Source organism: Typopeltis vanoorti, chromosome 13, assembly GCF_054136105.1.
Source record: "Typopeltis vanoorti isolate ZY-2024b chromosome 13, IOZ_Tvanoo_1.0, whole genome shotgun sequence".
In the NCBI taxonomy this organism is placed as follows: Eukaryota; Metazoa; Arthropoda; class Arachnida; order Uropygi; family Thelyphonidae; genus Typopeltis; species Typopeltis vanoorti.
The window spans coordinates 21,395,223-21,417,867 of NC_143561.1; the positions used below are offsets into that span (position 1 = coordinate 21,395,223).

The window sequence follows — 22,645 nt, forward strand, 5'->3', positions numbered from 1 at the left end:
AATCCCAAAGAAAATGGACATGGATATCACCAGACAGACAAACCAAGAATAAGATAGACTATATTATTGTAAACCAAAGATGGAAATCAAGTATCCTAAATTGCAGATCTTTCTCTGCAGACTGTGGATCAGACCATAAGCTAGCATTGGCAAACCTAAGAATAAAGTTAAAATCTGAAAGCACTTTTGGAGTCAAAAGGAGACTGAATGTAAAAAAAAAAACTACAAGACAACAATATTCTAAGAAAATATCAACTAGAACTAGATAAAAACTTAAAGGAACTACTGAAACAGAATATTAACATCAAAGAACATTGGTGAAAATTAAAGGAAATATTAAAATCAGCAGAAAAAAACAATAGGTTACACAGAAAGAGAAAGTAAAAAGGATTGAATCTCGATTGAAGTAAAAAGGTTAAGTGATCAAAGGAAAAGCATGAAATTAAAACAAAACTATAACAGGAATGAATATAATAGATTAACCTTAGAAATTAGAAAACTAGTTAAAAGAGACAAGAATAACTGGTTAGAATTAAAATGCAAAATGGCAGAGAAGCTATCAAAAGAAAATGACATCCGTGGATTATATAAACAAATAGACCCAATTAGTAATACACTGACAACAAAAATGCTAATGATCAAAAACAAAGAGGGACAACTAATTGAAAGTAAAACAAAAAGAATGGCCAGATGGGAAGAATACTTTAGAGATTTATATAATAAAAACAGCTCTCAGGATATTATTATTCCAACCACACTGAAATGGAAAAGGAAACAAATATCTTTACCAAAGAAATAATAGGACACAGCATAGATAAAACTAGAAAAGCATCTAGTATTGATCAGATACATGCAGAATTCTTAAAAGCAGGAAAGGAACAACTTTTGGAACCATTAAAATTATTTGAAAGGATCTACCAAAATGAAGCATTGCCTACTGATTGGACCAAATCAGTTATAACTCCTATATTCAAAATAGGAGATATAAAACAGAATGCAATAATTACAGAGGCATTAGCCTCCCCAGTATAGTATTCCAAGTAGGGTTTTTGCAAAAGTACTCTACAAACAAATTAAGCCATGTATAGAACTAGCATTAGGAGAAGAACATGCAGGTTTCAATTATTCACCTTAAGACAGCTAATGAAAAATATGCTTGAGTACAACCAAAGTTGCTATATAAATTTCATAGACTTTCGTCAGGCATTTGATTCAATCTGTAGAAGAGAACTATGGAAGACTATGAAAGAATTTGGAATTCCCAACAAAACAATAAGAATAATAAGGAATCTATACAAGAAATCTGAAAGTGCAGTACGAATAGAAGACACCTTAACCAACTGGTTCACACACAGAGTGGAGTAAGACAGGGCTGCAATCTGCCACCAGACTTGTTAAATCTTACACTGGAAGAAGCAACCAGTAAGGCCTTAAACAAAGAAGACTCCGAAATCAAAATATATGAAAAAAATATAACAAATTTAAAATTTGCAGACGACATTGCATTACTTGCAAGAATGGAAGAAGATCTACAATGAATTTCTGATAAAATAAAGGAAGAATGTGTAAAATTTGGATTAAACATAAATAAATATAGACAAAACAAAAATTATGCAAATAGAAAAACAAAACACCAATCTGAAAATTGAAATTGATAGAAAGAATCTAGAGCAGGTAGAAAACTTCACCTACCGTGGAGGAGTAATTGAGTACAATGTTGAAATTACAAAAGTTATAAAAAGTTATGAATCAGTCTAGCATCCCAAACTTTTGGACGACTTAATAAAATATGGAAGTCAAGAGACATCAAACAAGCAACAAAAGTAAGAATCTATGAAACAATGGTCTTCCCAATACTCCTCTATGGAACTGAATGCCGGAATCTCCAAAAGGCTGAAGTGGAAAAATGATTAACTTCTGAAATCTGTTAGCTAAGAAGATTACTTGGAGTATCTCTGCTGGATAGACTAAGAAACGGAGACATAAGGAAACGATTAAAACAAGAAATAACAATAGTAGACAAAATCCAAGAAAGAAGGTTGTGATGGTTTGGCCATAGGAACAGAAAAATTACCATCCAAAGCCCTGAATACAATGACGAAACGTAAAGATTCAAAGGGCAGCCCAGAATTAGATGGATAGACAAAATAAAAGAAGACCTGAAAACCAAACTGGACATAATTGTTCGGACTCTCCAGGGACAGACAGAAGTGGAAAGAGTTCATTCGACCTCATTATCATCCACAGATGATGGAGGAGAGAAGAAAAAGAAATAGAAGTTGTAGAAAGTCTATTTCCTTCATCTACACACGTGCATTCTGCTTTCCAATCTATGTCCTATAATAATTACTTTCCCCACACTCATTGAGTTATTTTACTAGTGCTTATGGGCCTCTGTAGCTCAGTCAATATAGATGATGCCTGAGTTCCACTTCCATCTAGGACAGAAAAATTAGATTATTTTTCTGTCCTTTCTGAAAATCAGAACCTTTATAAGTTTTCTGATTTTCAGAATATTACTATGCCAAAACAGTAAATCATAATATATATGTGTGTGTGTTTTTTATTTATTTATTATTAAATGTCTTATATTTCACTGAATTTCAAATTGGCTTCTTAGTGCACAACTGAACAATACACATGCAACAAGAAAGTATTGGAGTAATTCAAATTGTTAGTAACACAAAAAACTTAGTCCTGATCATATTGTGTAAATAGAAATTTTACAGTTGTTACGTTGAAGTCGATCTTATTCCTGTCTATCCATTGTAGACCATGTTATTGCCACAATGTACAGAATGTGATAGATGATTTTGAATGGGTATTATAGAATAGCATCTGATGAAATTTTTCATTATATGGTAGTTGGGGAGAGAACATGGGGGGGGGGTATCTATGGAAGTTAAGTTTGTTCACAGTCAAGAAACAGGTAAGAGCTAGGTTTTTCTCTCGCAGAGCAGTGAATGAGTGGAATAGTTTGCCTTTAGGAATAGTGAGTGCATCTAGTGTAAATGAATTTAAGGGAAGGTATGACAGCTGGTTTGGGTTATTTATAGCTTCCCTTAGGACCTCCAGGGAGTCAAGGACCTAGATAATAATAAAGATGGAGTCGAATAGCAGATCAGGGTTTTCTAGTTTGAATTAGTAAAAGTAAGTGAAAGATATTAAAGTACTAAAGAAATATAACCTATATTTCTTTAGTACTTTAATATTCTTTATAGATGTACCCTTTTTATATGGAATAGGAATGGTGTACTTTGGTGTCATATGTTCAGGGAGAATGAGTACCATGAAAAATAAGACTTGAATAATGTCCAACACCTAAGTTAGGCCACAACCTTCAGTAGGTATTTTCATTGGAAGGTCAGTTAGCTGTGCTCATGCCTAGGTAGCAGGTATCCCACAACTAGAGAAACTTGCCAGAACACACAGTTTTACACACCGGAATATACTGTATATATATTTTGATATGACTAATCACGTTATCACTAAGATAAAAAGCCAAATGGCTATTTTTTCTGGCGAATCACGTTATCCTAAATTTTTGGTTATGAAAGCTAATATGGCTATGTCATGTATCACAGCTGCAACAACTCCATATTGCATGCATTTGCTCTCTTAAACATATGTGACAAATGCACTAAAAGTATTCATCCAGATAACAGGACTGATTACTTACTTTCATTTCTTTGAGTGTGCTGTAATATAGCCCATGCAAAAAATGCATTATTATTCTTTTTAATATCATTAACACTTGTTTATTTATGAAATTCTTTAGATAAGTGTTGAATTGAACATAATGATTGAAATGAAAAAAAAATTCTTACAAATATAAAAAAAATTATTTTTATTAGGTACATATGGAACTGTATTTAAAGCCAAAAATAGAGAAACACAAGAGATAGTGGCACTCAAGAGAGTGAGACTGGATGATGATGATGAGGTATTTTATTTTGCTTTAAATGTGATTATTATCTGTTATGTATTTATTTGGTTTACACAAGAGAGATCAGGATTCCTCTGCTGAAAGATGATTTATCATTATCGTGTTGTTAAATTTCACAATTGAATTTTTTTATAATGAAAAAGATCAGCAGTATTTTTTTTATACAGTATTGAACATTCTGTCTCACCTCCACATACTTGAAAAATTTAGCAGTAATATGATATTTTTGAAACAGGAATAAATACATAGGGCATCCGATGTTTGTTGTATATATATATATATTTGTTCTCTCCCTCTTTTTCTTCTCTTTAGAGTTATTTGAACATACATCGCAATATCTTGCGGGATTTTTTGCAGCAGGAAGAATCATTTTTGGGATGTATCTCCCTTTTAGTCGGTGGGGAGGTCACCAGGTGACATATATCCTCTTTTGTAATTGTTTTTTGCATATTGAAGATTTTGAAAACTTCTCTTATTAGAGTCATTTGAAATCTTCAAATATTATGTTTTTTCCTGTGTTGACATCATAACATTTTGAAGAATTTAGAACTGTTATGTCAGGAGGTATGAGAACCTTCTGTATCACTTAAAGTCCTCTCAAACATTCAGCAGAACTATGGATCATGCCTGACCTATAAACTGCTTGTGTTATCTTATGTGATCAGTTGAGTTTATCTTATGGTATTTTATATTTGCTGATTGGTCTATGTCTCTCTTGCCTAATGATTTCTTGAAATTTTCATGGTATGGTCATCATACCCACTTTCCACTAGTTTTTCCTATTCCTGGGAAGACTGACCATATGACACATCAGCTGGGAGATATCTTTTGCTACAGGCAAAAGTGCAAATATCTTCCTCCAAAAGCAGGTAAAGATAGAGAACTACTTCAATGGAATTATATTCATAATAGATGTCTCCACATGCCAGCAAAATACAAATATGTTTAAAAGTTGTTTCAATGGAGATTTTTGACATGAAAATGTGTACTCGAGAACACTCGAGCTTAGCAATAAAAATGTTGCTATTCATTTTAACATTGTGTTTTACATGAATAATAACCAACACCATAATTTCACTTAATGAATGCAACAAATGTTACCTTAATAACAAAACTGGTGCACGCAGACATTCATAATGAGAAATACTATTACTATTATTAGTGGAGGGAAAGGTGACCTGCAAGCAATGAATACAAGGCACGGGCAAGAAGGATAACTAGTGTGGTAAGAAAAGAAAAAGCAGATTATGAATGGAAGTTAGCAATGCATGCTAAAGAGAATCCCAAACAGTTCTTTCGATGTGCTGCAAGTAAAATAAAAAATGAATGCAGCAGGATGATTTATGTAGGAATGCCAATGGTGAGGAGGTAACTGCATCAGTCGAAATAGTAGAATTACTATTTCGACTGATGCAGTGATATTGCAGGAATGAGGGAACCGGTGGCTTATATGGGAACTTGCGGTGAATAGCATATTACAAAATCTTAATGTGAATACATCTGTGGGATTGAATGGTATACCAGTGCAATTCTTATGTGAAGCAGCAAAGGAATTATCAGTGCCCTTGACCATATTGTTTAATCTAAGTCTCAGCTCTGGGTTAGTCAGGGGAGGGGAAGAGAGAAAAATAGTTCCATTGCATAAAGGAGGCTCCAAGGCTGCTGTTGCAAATTACTGACCAATCAGCATATCAGGAGTCATTGTCAAGGTATTGGAGAAGTTGGTCAAGAGCAAAATACAGGAATGGATAGATGGCAATGGGATACTGTATGGGGGGGGCATAGTTTTGTGAAGAGTAGATCATGTTTCAGTAACTTGCTCATGTTTTATAATACAGCGACGGCTGAATTGGATAAAGTTAATGGGTTTACAGTGATACTGCTGGACTTTGCAAAAGCCTTTGATGGGATAGCACATGGAATTCTAATAAGTAAACTGCAGCACATAGGGATGGATATAGGCTTGTTAAGATGGATAGGAGGGTGGTTGATGGAGATATCAGAGAGTAGTTTATTAGGGAGTAGAGTCCAAAAGAAGGCCTGTGACTAATGGTGTGCTGCAGGGTTCTGTTTCTTGGACCACTGCTATTTAATTTGTTCATTAATGATATAGAAAAGGATATGAGAGGAACTGTTCACTTATTTGCTGATGATACCAAATTGGATAGAGTAATAGTGAATGCACATGATGTCAAAATTTTGCAGTACGATTTGGATAGATTAGCAAGCCTGGGCTAAGAAGAATAGATGTCAGATGTGGCAAAGTATAAGGTTATGCATATTAGGGTGAAAAAATTATCAGCAGTATACCACATTGTTGGAACTGTACTCCAGGAAATTGACGAAGCCAGAGACATGGAAGTGTTAGTAGATAGGGAGTTGAAGTTTGGGGGGGGGGGCACATAGCAAAATCGTCATCAGATCACTTGGTTACTGAAGAATACTTTGATGAGCAGAGACAAGCAAGTTATTGTTCCTTTTTTTCGAGCCTTGATAAGACCCCATCTTGACTACTGGGTGCCAGGGATTCTTGGTGATGGGGAGGAGGTGGAGAAGATCCAAAGGCGAGTGACCAAGATAGTAGCTGGTTTATGGAATGAACCTTACGAGAACAGGTTGAAGATTTATTGGTTACAGAAATTGGTTGATAGGTGGAAAAGGGGTGATATGATTGAGACATTCAAATTACTGAATGTCTCAATAGGTTTTTTTCTTGGAGAATGGTGAATGAGTGGAATAATCTCAGAGTCTGTTGTGATGCCATGACTGTGAATGAGTTCAAAGCAAAATATGCTGTGCAAATGCTGAATAGTTCTTGACGTGATGTTTTAGGGCCTCCCTTGATGAGTCTAAGAGTCCTTGGAGATGCCTGTAATAATAATTATTATTATTTTTATGTGACACCTCCAGGGAATCCAAGGACTCATCGTGAGAGAGAACTCTACTTCACTAAATTCATCTCACCCTCTCCACTATTACTTAATTATACTACGACACTATAAACCATCAATATACGGCATTGTAACCATCAATACGACACTATAGCCATCAATACCAATTGCCTGTCATCACCAACAACAGTATTTTTTGTCTGTCAACTGTGTGTGTTCTGAAGGATAATTTGTCTGTATGCGGGATGAAAAACTATGAATTATTTATCATATATAATCAACAAGAGGCCATATCAGTTGATTTTTTATCTTCGGATTTTTGATGGAGACAAAATTAACTGGTAACTATACCACAAGTATTCTCCGGTTATATTCAGATAAACATAACTGAGTTTTTCTGTAGATACTCTGACAGACTTGCAAAATTAATTTTCTCTTTTAACAAGCTGTTTTGTGCAGTAGTTGAACAGTATTTGCAGCCAGGAAAATTTATTTTCTTTGATAAATTTAAGATGCTGAGAAATTGTATTCTTGGTTTAATCCTTTATCCAAGCTTAAGCAAACAAAGTTTGTGCATGAAGTAACTTGAAGTAAAAAGACTGGGCTACTCTTATTTGCATTATGGGATACCAAGGCACTTCACATCAAGTGCCTTAGTATCCCATAATGCAGAGCACGTATCCTTACAGATATGTATAATGCTATGCATTATGGGGAACCCAGACCGCTTTTGACCTTTATTGAGGTCTCATTAGTAGAAGTCAGACCTGGAAGTGATACCAAGGTTGAAGTAATGCAGAAGTCATATTTCCATGTATGAGTAGCCAGAAGGTGTGACACCTTATTATTAAAATACTCTGGAGACTTCTGCATTACTTCAACCTTGGTATCACATCAGTCACCATTATCATCCACATAGATGGTAACACTGCATAGTGGTCACTCAATAATTCAATTATTTGTTTGATTTGTTCACATTTTTATTTTGGAACATGATGTTAGTAATAACCAGTCCATATTCTAAATAGAAATATAGCAGGTGCTTACCACTATTACTAGCTTTGCTCTTTTCCACAAATTTTCCCAAAACATTCTTATATGTCTGGTAACCATTTTCTACTCTGCTGTTTTGATCTCCAACAAGTATCAACTTTTCTTTTTCTATTGTGTCAGTTGCCTTCTCTAATGCCTTGAAAAATTCCTCCACTTCTTCCTTAGTAGAATAGAACCTTCTGTGGGACCATAAGCACAAATATCTCATTCTCCAGTTTCCCATTCTGATATTAGCCCACATCACCTACTTGATATTGCGTGCCATTCAAGATTATCCTCATATTTAGCGTTTAATATTATAGCTACTCCTTTTCCCTGATTGTTATGGCCTGAATATAACATCTTGTATTTGTTGCTTAGAAAGATCTTACCTATTTTTGTCTTCTTTGTTTCAGTAACACTTATTGTGTAGCTCTGGTATTTTTCCAATTCTTTGGCTAGTTCCATTTGTATTCCAGTGATGCTTCTTGTGTTGATGGTGACAATGTTAATCTCTGCTGATGTGAAGTTGGGGGTTTGTTCCAGTTGCTGACTTTTTTCTGTTCTCCCTGGTTCCCTGATGAAAAAAAAAAACCAATGAATGTCTTGTTTAACTAGGTGATGCTCTAGCTGGTATGAAATTCCATTACATTGATTGGTCAGCTAAATCACAAATTCCCAGGCCATCCTCGTTTGTTCAGTATCTAAGTAGAACAGAGTGCACCACACACACAGAGAGAATTGGGCATCAGTTCAGAAGCCATGGTCTGTTCTCCACATTCCCCAAATTGCTATGTGGAGATCTCCTCTCGGTTATTCAGCCTTGACCTTAAGCACCTCTTCTTTTAGTTTGGTTTCATTTTTGCTGAGTAGTCATATGTACTCTAATAACTGATTAACATGCAGGATAATTCTTTATTACACTCCTCATATTTATGCTAAGAGCAATACATATATAGGAAGTTTAACTACCATTTGTAGAAAGTTTTGTTTTTTAAATATTATTAAATTCTTGTTCCAGATTGTGCCAATTGTAAAAATAAACTTCCAGAAGTGTCAGATTTTTATACTGAAATCTAGACACAAGTAAAATCTTAGATATATGTATTTTAACTATGATAAGTATCTTCTGTTCCTAAAAATCAATCTTAACTTCCTCAATAATCAAACAAATTGAGTCTACATATCTCTGTTTACAAAAAGGAGAAAAGTTTAATAATACTAAGTACATGAAATGTAACATACAGTATTGTGGACTTTAACCATAGTATCTAATCTTAGAATCTAAATAAATAATTATCTAAATTACATTTTATCTAAGCCCAGAATATGCCAGCTAAAAAGATCATTATGTTTCTTAACTACGTCTTATGAATGACATGGTTCTTTATTATTCAGTAGGAACAGTTCCTTCCCCAGGCATGTGGTTGCGAAGCAATCACATGCCTGGGGGAAGGAGTGTCCTAGGTTTGATTCCTTTCAACGAAGTGAGAAGCTTAAGGATCTTTTTCAGCCATAGCCCAGTTAGTCGGTCTTGGGCATGGATAACAAGGTTCTCCCCCCCCCCCCCCCCCAGTTTATCTGGGGATTTTCATTCCTCAGTTGTTTATTAGTTACCATGTTCTTTTTACTGTGCATGCTCCAGTAAGCATAACATTTCCATTCAGTCATGAAGTGAGAGAAATCGATGCCATTACGTGTTGTCTTCACTGCACTCTTGAAAGCAGTAAAATCTCACTTTTGGTGACTTGAGTAAGTTGTTTTAACTTATTAGTATCCTAAACATATACCAGCATTAAACTTTAAACAATGGACAGACTGCTTGCATTGAAATATTGAAGATGCAACAATCGGAAAGTTAAGCAAAAATATCTTTTAACCATAGGTTATACAAAGTAAAAGGATTAGCAAGGATTTTCATCATCATCAAATTCCTGACATACCCTCAAGGGGTACACAGGATATGATAGTACTAGATGAAAAACTTACATCACCACTAACTTCCTATCTACAATTTTCCTCCAAATCAATCTGTTACCTGTCAAGACACGAACATTATAAAATCTTATATTTCTGTCATCTACCGAACTTTATACTGTATCAATCTGCTTATATCTTGGTCTTCATCTGGATCTTTTTCCTACCAACCTGGCCGAGAACACTTGTTTTGCTAATCTTTCCTCTTTCATTCTGTTTAAATGACCATACCACCTGTTAGAAGAGCTAATCTCAGCTCTTCTAACAGGTGGTATGGTTGCTAACAATGTATGGTTCTCATATCTGTGGTCTCTAGTCTTTGGTCAAGTGTTTTATTACCAACCCAGCTCTCAGGTCCATAAGTTAAAATTGGCTTGAATACTGTCTTATATACAGCTCCTTAGTGTTTTGACTAATTTCTCTCTTATTTCATATAAATTTATTCAGTTGACTTCTTACCATACCAGATTTGTTGATTCTGTTGTCTATTTCCATATTTAATATACCATCTTCATTAAAAATCACATCTAAGTAGCTGAAACGTTTTACTTGTTCTATAGGTTCTCCATTCACAATGCAGTTGATATTTTCAATGCTTCTGCCTATTTTCATTGTCTTTGTCTTGTTATTCCTGACCTTTATATCAAATTTATTACAACAGTTATTCAGTGTAGTCAGGGAATCTTGCAGACTTGTATCAGATTTATTTAGAAGTATAACATCATCCACATAAAGCAAAGAGCTGACATTAACATCTCCAATTTTGATTTCAGGTTTAATACCACTTTCCTTCATAATGTGATCCATATAGATAATGAATAACAGAAGGGATAATGTATATCCTTGTCTGACACCAAAATTAACATTAAACCATCTTCCTATATTTCAATTCTAACTGCTGTAGACACTACAAAATTTTAACTTCAGGCAGGGAGGACAACAAACACTAAGAGGGAGTAGCACTTATATTAAAACCGAAGGCTCAAAACTCTCTATTGTCTACTAATCCTATCTCACCTGGGATAATTAAAGCAAGATTTAAAACATCAATTGGAACAATCAACTTCAGCATCGTCAGATGAAGACATTGAGGAGTTCTATACAGATCTGCAAAAAGCAGTACAGTAGACATCACGTCAAGATCTTCTGATTGTAATGGGGGACTTAAATGCAAAAGTGGGCAAAGACTGGAATACCTGGCCAAAAATAATCGGAAAGTTTGGGTATGGAGAAAGCAATGAACGTGTCGAAGGACTGCTAAACTGCTGCTCAAATAATAGACTAACAATAAACAACACTCTCTTCAAACTACCAAAACCCCAAATTAAGTGGACATGGATATCACCAGACAGACAAACCAAGAATAAGATAGGCTATATTATTGTAATCCAAAGATGGAAATCAAGTATTCTAAATTGCAGATCCTTTGCTGCACACTGTGGATCTGACCATAAGCTAGTATTAGCAAACTAAAAGTTAAAATCTGAAAGTTTATAGTCAAAAGGAGACTGAATGTAAATAAACTACAAGAGAATAATATTCTAAGAAAATATCAACTAAAACTAGATAAAAACATGAAGGAACTACCAAAACAGAATGTAAGCATTGAAGAACATTGGTGCAAATTAAAGAAAATAATATTAAAATCAGCAGAAAATACAATAGGTTATACAGAAAGAGAAAGTAAAAAGGATTGGATCTTGAATGAAATAAAATTGTTAAGTGACCAAAGGACAAGAATGAAATAAAAACCGAACTATAACAAAAATGAATATAATAGATTAACCAGAGAAATTACAAAACCACTTAAAAGAGACAAGAATAACTGGTTAGAAGAAAAATGCAAACTTACAGAGGAGCTATCCAAAGCAAGTAACCTCAATGGATTACATAAACAAATACATCAAATTAGTATGACACAGACAACAAAAATGCTAATGATCAAAAATGAAAGTAAAACAAAAAGAATGGCCAGATAAGAAGAATACGTTAGACTTACATAATAAAAACAGCTCTCAAGATATTATTATTCTAGCCACTGAAATGGAAGAGGAATCGAATATCTTTTCTAAAGAAACAATAGCACAGCATAGATAAACTTAAAACTAGGAAAGTACTTGTATTGATCGGATACACGCAGAATTTTTAAAAGCAGGAAAGGAACAACTTCTGGAGCAATTAAAAACATTATTTGAAAGAATCTACATAAATGAAGCAATACTTATTGATTGGACCAAATCAGTTATAACTCCTATATACAAAATAAGAGAGAAAACAGAATGCAATAATTACAGAGGCATTAGCCTCCCTAGTATAGTAGGGTTTTTGCAATAGTACTCTACAAACAAATTAAGCCATATATAGAACTAGCATTAGGAGAAGAACATGCAGGTTTCAGACCAGGATGAAGCACAGTTGATCAATTATTCACCTTAAGACAGCTAATGAAAAATATGCTTGAGTACAACCAAAGTTGCTATATAAATTTCATAGACTTTCGTCAAGCATTTGATTCAATCCATAGAAGAGAATTATGGGAAACTATGAAAGAATTTGGAATTCCCAACAATTCAAGAAATCAGAAAGTGCAGTACGAGTAGAAGACACCTTAACCAACTGGTCCACGCACACAGAGTGGAGTAAGACAGGGATGCAATCTGTCACCAGACTTGTTCAGTCTTGCACTGGAAGAAGCAACCAGTAAGGCCTTAAACAAAGAAGAAGACTCCGGAATCAAAATATATGGGAAAAATATAACAAATTTAAAATTTGCAGACAACATTGCATTACTTGCAAGAATGGAAGAAGATCTACAACGAATTTCTGATAAAATAAAGGAAGAATGTGTAAAATTTGGATTAAACATAAATAAATATAGACTAAAACAAAAATTATGTGAATTGGAAAAAGAAACATTAGCCTGAAAGCTGAAATTGATAGTAAGAATCTAGAGCAGGTAGAAAACTTCACCTACCTCAGAGGAGTAATTGAGTACAACAGTGAAATTACAAAAGACATACACAGACGAATTAGCCAAGCATCCCAAACTTTTGAACGACTAAATAAAATATGGTAGTCAAGAGACATCAAACAAGTAACAAAAGTAAGAATCTATAAATCAGTGGTCCTCCCAATACTTCTCTTTGGAAGTGACTGAAATCTCAACAAAGCTGAAGAGAAAAAATTATAAATTACTCAGAAGGGTTGACTAAGAACATTACTTGGAGTATCTCTGCTGGATACTCCAAGAAACAAAGACATAAAACAAGAAATAACAATAATAGACAAGCTCGAAGAAAGAAGACTACAATGGTTTGGCCATATGACCAGAATGGGAACAGAAAGATTACCAACAAAAGCCCTGTATGCAACGACGAAAGGTAAAAGATCCAAAGGGCAGCTCAGAGTTAAAGGGATAGACAAAATAAAAGAGGATCTGAAAACCAAATCACAACATGAGACACCAAACTGGACAGAAGTGGAAAGAGTTCATTTGGCCTCATCATCATCTACATAGATGATGGAAGAGAGAAGAATATATGGGTATTATGAGAGCTCTACTCCAATCGTCCCTCTGTCCAGGCCTTTTTTCCTTGCAGCCACTGTAAGACTTTTATACCTCCATACTTAAGAATTTCTGGTTGCATATCATCTACTCCAGCTGTATTTCCACAGTTCAGGCTTTTGATGGCTTTTTCTACTTCAAGTATGGATGGGTATTCCTGATTTCATGCCTGTCGAGTGTTTTTTTCCACTGCTCTGTCACCTTTCCACATTTCATAAATTTATTCAGTTGACTTACTACCATACCAGCTTTGTCGATTGTGTTGTCTATTTCCATATTTAATTTACCATCTTCACTGTCATCAAAGACAGGAATGGATCATTACTAACAGAAGAGTTGGAAATCAAAAACAGATGGAAAGAATACTGTGAGGAACTGTACAGCAGAGTGGATAAAGAAAATGTGGAGTCCTCCCACCAAGAAAATTTTGATTTGGAACCTCCTCCACTTAGGCATGAAGTTGAAAGAGCAGTTAAGCAGTTCAACAGCAATAAGGCCCCAGGTGCAGATGAAATCCCAGCAGAGTTAATTAAGGCCACAGGGGATGGAGGGATAAGAGTGTTTCATAGATTGATTACAAGGATATGGGAGACTGGATCATGGCCTAGAGACTGGAAGAAGTCAGTTTTCATACCACTACACAAGAAAGGTGATAAGAAGGCATGCAAGAATTATAGAACTATTAGTTTGATATCTCATGCAAGCAAAATTTTATTGAAGATCATGCTAAATAGGGTTGAGGCAGAGATGCCCGAGGAACAAGCAGGTTTTAGGAAAGTAGGGGCACCAGAGATCAGATCCTTTGCCTTAGACAGATCATAGAAAAATATAAAGAATTCAGACTCCGTCTGGTAATGTGTTTCTTAGACTACTCTAAAGCTTTTGACTGTGTTGAGCATGTGAAACTGTGGGAAGTAATGAAAAGAATGGGTTTTCCTCAACACACTATCAGGTTGATAGCCAACTTGTATAAGGAGCAAGAAGCCACAGTAAGAACAGGTGTTGGATTGACCAACTGGCTTCAAGTTGGAAAAGGAGTTAGACAAGGATGTTTACTTTCTTCTCACTTGTTTAGTGTACAGGGTGTTCGGGATAAATTTGACAGTTTCGTAAGGAAAAAGAAAATCTTCTTTGTATCTATTAAATTTAATGAATTGACAAAAAAACATTACAGGCAGAGTTAATTACAATACTATCAACAAGATTTACTCAAAATAACCACCATTAGCATCGATCACAGCTTCAATTCTGCTTCGGAACCTCGAACAAGCTGATGCTACAGTCTCCCTGGGAAGGGCCGCAAAAACTGTTTTAATTTTATCCATTAACTGGGCTTTTGTATTACTGGAAGTGCGATTGGTGTCTTTTTCAACTGCGCCCCATACAAAATAATCCATGGGGTTAAGGTCTGGGGAGTTTGGAGGCCAAACATTTGGACTGGTGAAGTCGTAGAAATTTTCAGACAACCATTTTTGACTTTTCCCAGAGGTGTGGCAAGGGGCCGAATCCTGCTGCCATACATACGGCCTACCATTGGCTACCCTTGTTATCCAGGGCTTGACTACAGTTAGCAACTCCACGAACAAAGCCCGAATTCCAATGCCAGGGTTCTTCAACACCTGTTCCTGCAGATTTGCGAGGAATTCTGCTGTACGAACGCAATCAGATCGTCTGCTAGGGATCTTTCTTCTTGCTACATCCTCGTAGTCACCATTGCAAGTCTCTAGTTCATGCCTGATTGTTTTTACTGTATTCAGGGAGCATTGGGCAGCAGTCGTAATATCCTTATTTTGATGGCGGGCACGAATCATCATGATACAAGTTATTCTCTTCCATGATTCAGGTGGGTTCCAGCTATCCATCCTTTCTGACATCTTGTATATGAATGAAGAAGGGTCCAAACTTTTAAATGAAGAGAAGTGTGTGTTAATACATGTAACTTACGGAAAAATATAATTAATTATAAATATGTCAAATTTATCCCGAACACCCTGTATATGCAGATGACATCATGCATGACACATTGGATGAGCTCAGGACAGGAATTACGATAGGAGGTAGATTGATCAGTAATCTGAGGTATGCTGATGATACAGTACTCCTTTGCAATGACATGGATGAATTAGGACTAATTCTTGACAAAGTTAACAAGATCAGTAATAACAGAGGACTTCAACTCAATTCTAGCAAGACAAAGATCATGGTTCTCAAAGGAAAAACAAACAGAGAAGCTCTTGAGAAACAAGTGTATCTTAATGGAGAAAGAATTGAGGAAGTCAGCAAGTTTGAGTATCTGGGATCCATTATTAATGTGACGAATTGCTGTTCAGAAGATGTCAGAAAAAGGTTAGGAATGGCTAAAACAAAGTCAGAGACCTGTCTAAAATCTGTATCTCCATGGGAACAAAGTTGAGGATTTTAGATGCAGTTGTTTTTCCAACAGCGACTTATGGATGCGAGACTTGGAACCTAAAGAAGTCAGATAAGAAATGGATATCTGCTTTTGAGATGTGGTGTTACAGAAGGCTGTTGAGGATATCATATACTGAAAGGCATATAAATGAATGGGTGTTAGAAAAGATTAGTAGAACTTTAAGGCTCCTTAAGGATAGTGACAGAAGAAAGTTAAAATATTTTGGACACATAGAAAGGATGGAAGGAGGACTTCTCAGAAAAAGTAATAGAAGGTAAAGTTCTTGGGAAAAGAGGCAGGGGCAGACCATCAATGAGATGGATCGATGGCATGTGTGGAATGACTGATCTTCAGAGAGTTGAGGCTGCGAGAAAAGCAAACAACAGGACTACATGGTGAGGCCTGGTGTGGAACATCATCGAGCATCGGGGTGACCATACGACATCTGTAGATGCCCAGTGAACATAGAGAGAGAGAGAGAGAGAGAGATTAAAAATCTTGCCTGAGTAGCTGAAATGTTTTACTTGTTCTATAAGTTCTCCATTGACAATGCAGTTGATATTTTCAGTGCTTCTGCCTATTTTCATGGTCTTTGTCTTGTTATTGATTGGAGATGTTCTGACATTAACATCTCCAATTTTGATATCGGGTTTAATACTACTTTCTTTCATAATGTGATCCATATAGATAATGAATAACAGAGGGAATAATGTACATCCTTGTCTGACACCAGATTTAACATATCTTCCTATACTTCCTTCAATTCTAACTGCTGACTTACAACTCAGATCATCATCATCAACAACCATGGGTGTAATGCCATCTTGATATGATTCTTCCATTGCATTCTATTTTGTGCAAGATGACTCAGTGTGTGTATAGAGTTTCTGCACCATTTGATGATGTCATTGCCCCATTCTCTGTTTGGTCTTCCTATTTTGTTCTTTCCTTCAGTCATTCCAAACAGCAATGTTTTTAATTTTCTCCCATCATTCATTCTACATATATGGCCAAATAGATGTAGTTTCCCTTTGATTATTTTCTGGATCAGGTTTTCTTTTGGTTGTATTTGTCTGTAGATTTTCTCATTGTTCACTTTCTATATCCAGCTTATTCTCAAGATCTTTCTATAGCACTTCCTTTCAAATACCAATATCCTCCTTTCAGATTCTCTCAGGAGTATCCAGGCCTCGCATCCATAGAGCATGCTGCTGAAGATACAGGTTTCTACAATGCACAGTTTAGTTTGCATCTTTATTGCTTGACTCTTCCATATTTTGTCCATGGCTTTTAAAATAGTTGTTGCTCTGGCTATTCTAATTTTTATCTCTTTTTTGGGGTCCAAATCTTGCGTCATGTGGCATCCAAGATACGTGAAGTATTCCACATTTTTCAGTTGAAATCTGTCTGTCGTAACTCTGTTCAGTGACTCCTGTTGTCCGAATATCATTGTTTTAGTTTTTTCGAAGTTGACATTTAGTCCATATCTTTTTCCTTCTGTGTATAGTGTTTGCAATGTCTGTTCCAGCCTTGCTGCGTCTTCTTCAATTAGGACGATGTCATCTGCAAAGCAGAGGTAGTTTATTCTCATGCCATTTATTGAAATGCCTCCACTTTCTTCTTTAATTTTATCTAGTGTTCTTCCCAGATGTGTGATGAAGATGATTGGTAATATTGGGTCCCCTTGTCTTGTGCCTTGACTAGTGGCAAACCAATCTCCAGTCTCATCTGCTATTCTGATTTTTGCTTGTGTTTGGCTGTTTATATCTTTCAGCAGGCAGATCAATTTATTGTCCACACCATAGGATTCCAAGACAGCCCATCTTATATTTTGGTCAATATTATTAAATGCTTTTTGGAAGTCCATGAAACAGCAGTATATCTTACAGAGGTATTTCCCTATTGAGTGTTCCTGGTAAGACCTGTGCAAGCATACAACTCAGATAAAGACTAAGTATTGTTTGATATAATGCCCCATTGATACTGTACAACTGTAGTATTTTGACACTACATTTGTATGGTATCATACAACTTTTCTCTTGGCACCTTGTCATATGCCTTTTCCAGATCTATAAAACTTAAATACAGATCTTTATTAAATTCCCATGATTTCTCAGCTATTTGGCATAAAGTGAAAATCTGAACCTGATAACGTCTATTTAACATGAATCCAGCTGCTTCTTCTTCACCAAGCTTCCCTTCCAGAAACCTTCTGAACCATTTCTCAAGTATGCTTGCATAGGTCTTACCAGGAACACTCAGTAGGAAAATACCTCTGTAAATCTCACATTCAGTTTAATTTCCCATTTTATAGATGGTACTATGAGAGCTCTACTCCAATCATCTGGAATTTGTCAATCTGTCCAGGCCTTCTGAACTATGAGTTGCAGCTTTATGACTTTTATACATCCATACTTGAGCATTTCTGGTCAAATATCATCTTTTCCTTGATTGTCATTGCCTGAGTATAACATTTTGTATTTATTGCTCAGAAAGATCTCACCAGTTTTTGTCTTTTTTGTTTCAGTCAACCCCATTATGCTGATTTGGTACTTATCCAACTCCTCAGCTAGCTCCATTTCTTTGCCATTCAGACTTCTTATGTTGATAGTACTGATCTTGAACTCTGATGTTGAGTTCGGATGTGTTTCAGGATTTGTTACAGTAGCTGCCTTTTCGCTGTTCACCTTGGTTTTTGGTTTAAGCTAATAAGAATACAATTTGGTCGACTAAATCCCAAATTGCCAGCCCATCCTTGTTCATTCAGTATCTAGGTAGATACCTAACAGGGTGCACCACAAGAAGGTGAGGATTGGACATTAGGTCAGAAACCCTGGTCGGTTCTCCTCATTCCTTTAAAGACTATGTGGTGGTCTCCTCTCAATTATACAGCTCTGACCCTTAAGCACCCCTAGTACTACATGAAAAGTTTACATCGCTACACATTTCCTCTAAATTAATCTGTTAGGACTCCGATTCTGGCAGATCCTATATTTCAAGTGTTCTGTGGAACTCCTTACTGTCTCAATCCACCTAGATCTTGGTCTTTCACCTGTTGTATTTACTGGTACCCCAGCACAAGACATTTGTCATATCACCTGAGTTTCGCTCTGATATGCATGGACTGACATTCATATCAAGTTTCTTCCTGATATTTTTAATGATTCCAGTATTATTGATACCATCTGTTGTCTCCAGTCTTTGATCAAGTGTTTTATTTCTAACCCAGATCCATAAATTGAAATTGCTCTGAACACTGTTTAGTGTTTTGACTAATTTCTCTCTTATTCCATATAAATGAATTCATTTGACTTCCTACTGTTCATGACTACTACATCATCATGTTAGCTGTTCCAGTTATTTTAAGAAATCTACTAGCTGTACCATGTAAAGAGATTTTTCTTTACACCGAGTGTTGTAATTAGACAGAAGTTCATTCCGATTGCTTCAACGACCTATAACCAGTGGCGGCTCGTGGCTTGAAATCGTGCTAGAATTCATGATTAAAATATCAAAATTATGTTAAAAATTTAAAAAAAAAAATGAGAAAATATTGTTTATTATCGATAAAATTATACAGTTTGGTATAATTCAAAATTACTTAAAAATAAAATCCATTCTTCTTGTTTTGTTTCGAGTGAAAATGTCAGTAACTTTTTCCTTGGTGTTTGTGTGATTGTTGAAGAATTTTTTCCCCGTTGAAATCATTGCAAGTGCATTTAATCTATCCTGATTCATAGTGCTCCTCAGAAATGTTTTTATTCTCTTTAATGTTGAAAAACAGCATTCAGACTCTGATGTAGTCATAGGAATTATCAAGAGAATTTTTATCAATACAGTAATTTCACTAAGAACACAATCTAAATTATTTTCTGTTATAAATTTTAATAAATCAATTAATTTACAATAATCATGCATGTCGGGTCTACTGTAGGGTTTAGTTTCAAATTTTTCTTTGTTGATCATGGGATATGTTGCAAGTTTATTTTGCACTTGGTTAGACTATAATAAATTTAGTTTAATCCTTTAATCAAGTGTGAGCAAACAAAGTTTGCACCTGAAAATATCTTTAGGACTGAGGCAAGGTGGTGCCTCTTTTTGCAAATTGTAGCAAACGTGGACCAAGCTCTCATCACTCCTTGTCTCTGTATTTCCCACCATGCAAAGCGCATATCCTTGCAGACATGTATAATGCTATGCATTAAGGGAAGGGCCACTACCCAGACCGGTTTTGACCTTTATTGAGGTCTCGTCAGTGGGAGGCAGACCCAGAAGTGGTGATGCTAAGGCAGAAGCAATGGAGAGGTCATATTTACCTATATGAGTTGCCAACTGATGTACCACCTTATAATTAAATTACTCTGGATTTAGAGAAAGATGTTGGAAGTTTATTTTGCACTTGTTAGACTATAATAAATTTAGTTTAATCCTTTATCCAAGTGTGAGCAAACAAAGTTTGCACCTGAAAATATCTTCAGCACTGAGGCAAGGTGGTGACTCTGTTGCCAACTCGTAACCGGTCTGGGTAGTAGCTCTTCCCTTAATGTATAGCATTATACATGTTCGCAAGGAGATGTGCTTTGCATGGCGGGAAATACTGAGACAAGGAGTGATGAGAGCTTGGTCCACCTTTGTTACGAGTTGCCAACCACCTCATACCTTCCCTCAGTTCTGAAGATATTTTCAGGTGCAAACTTTGTTTGCTCACACTTGGATAAAGGATTAAACTAAATTTATTATATCATGAGATATGCTTCAGTGGTCAATTTAATTTCTTCTTCTTCCTGACATGGAATTTAGGCCAAGTGACCTGTTCTGGTCTCATGCCATCTCTTTCTTGGTCTTCCGATTATTTTTTTACACTTATTTTGTATCTGTATAATATTTTTGGTAGTCTGTGTTGTCCATTCGATTTAAATATTCTAGCCATTTTTGTTTATACTGTCATCATCATTATCATCATCATCAAATTCCTGCCATGTACCCTCAAGGGGTGTACAGGATATGATAGTACTACATGAAAAAAATTACATCATTACTAACTTCCTGTCTACAATTTTCCTCCAAATCAGTCTGTTACTTGTCAAGACTCCAACATTATCAGATCTTATATTTCTATCGTCTAAGGCACTTTGTACCGTATCAATCCACCTACATCTTGGTCTTCCTCTGGGTCGTTTTGCTTCCAACCAGGCAGAGAACACTTGTTTTGCTAATCTTTCTTCGTCCATTCTGTTTAAGTGACCATACCACCTGAGATTAGCTCTGCTAACGCATTCCTGGATGTTGACAATGTCAAGTTCTTTCCTAATATCCTCGTTTTTAATATGATATTGCCATTGATGCCATCTGTTCACGCCTATAATCTTTCTCAGGACTCTTATCTGCGGTCTCTAGTCTTTGGTCAAGTGTTTTACTTCTGACCCAGCTCTCAGATCCATAAGTTAAAACTGGTTTGAACACTGTCTTGTATACAGCTAATTTAGTGTTAAAAAAAAAAAAAAAAAAAAAAATGTGATTTATACTGTCTTATGTACTAATTAATTGGTTTGATATTCAGGGATTGTAAGATTTCTTCATTTGTTTTGTGGCCCCACTTAGAGTATATCCAGCTGTTTTTCTGAGGAACTTCTTTTCCGCTGTTTGAGTTTGTTTTTCATCTTTCCTTTTTATGGTCCATGTTTCGCTTCCTTATAGTAGAGTTGGTTTTGACAAGACATTATATAGTCTGATTCTAGTGTGTTTTTGTATGGCTTAAATATATTATTTATTATGCCATTTACTTTGACAAAGTTTGATATTTTAGTGTCAATGTCTTTTCTTCTTAGTATGATAGATCACACCCCAAGTATCTCAAGGTGTTTACTTGTTCTAGTATTTTATTATCTATCACTATTTTAGAATTAGCTAATTTATCCTTGTTAAATAATTTAGCAGCTACTAAATGCTTAGTGAAAGAATACCTTTCCTCCATATCAACACATATGCAGTCACATACATCCTTTGATTCACTCAGCGTCTTTGAAGGATTCTCACAGTACTTTGAATTTCTTATTGCCAAAATAGCAGTTTTAAAATTTGCTATATATTCATGTACTTTGAATACATTAATTTCACGAGATTGCATTTGATTGTAAATTACTTCAACATGAGGCATTATCTGATGAAAAAGCTCCAACCAGAACATGAATTTTTCATTATTTAGATAGTGTAAAATTCCTGTGGCTTCCGAAACAGTTTGATCTGCATTTGATGTTGACTGGATTTCAGCAAGGCTGCTTTTTAACGGTTGCAAATTTTTGTAAACTTTGTTCACAGGGCGTATGTTAAAGTTCCATCTTGGAGTAGATGGGCGCGGAATGGTGGCATTTATATGTTTATGAAGAATTGTTACACGTCCTGGTGATCTCGGGAAAAATGTTGATGTAGCTATAATATTGGAGAAGAAGGTTCTTGAGTTCCGCGTAACCCTTGCTGCATTTTTCATTATAAGATTCAGTTGGTGAGCATAACAATGAGTGAAATGTGCATTATTATAGAATTCTTTAACTTTTGCTTGAATGCCCCCTTTTTTACCCTTCATGATATTTGCACCATCAAATGAGCTATTAGTTTTTGTCTATATTACCTTGAAGGATAATATCTAACTGCTCTAGAATACATTTGGATAAGCCATCTGTAGTTTGATTCTATGGAATAAAGAATTCCCAAAAGCATTCAAATATTTTTTCATTCAACAAGTACCGAAAAACAATAACCATCTGAGAGTGTTCTGAAACATTCGTTGTGTCATCAGCCATGACAGCTACAAATGAAGCTTC

General features: G+C 35.5%; 1 protein-coding gene across 1 annotated transcript in view; it reads left to right on the forward strand.

The window, feature by feature from the left end:
• Positions 1-22,645, forward strand: part of Cdk5 (Cyclin-dependent kinase 5) — a 174,664-nt gene that overhangs the window by 15,386 nt on the left and 136,633 nt on the right. The window contains exon 2 of the mRNA XM_090402308.1: positions 3,855-3,943. Coding sequence (XP_090258434.1) covers positions 3,855-3,943 — 89 coding nt within the window. The remainder of the gene's footprint in view (positions 1-3,854; positions 3,944-22,645) is intronic.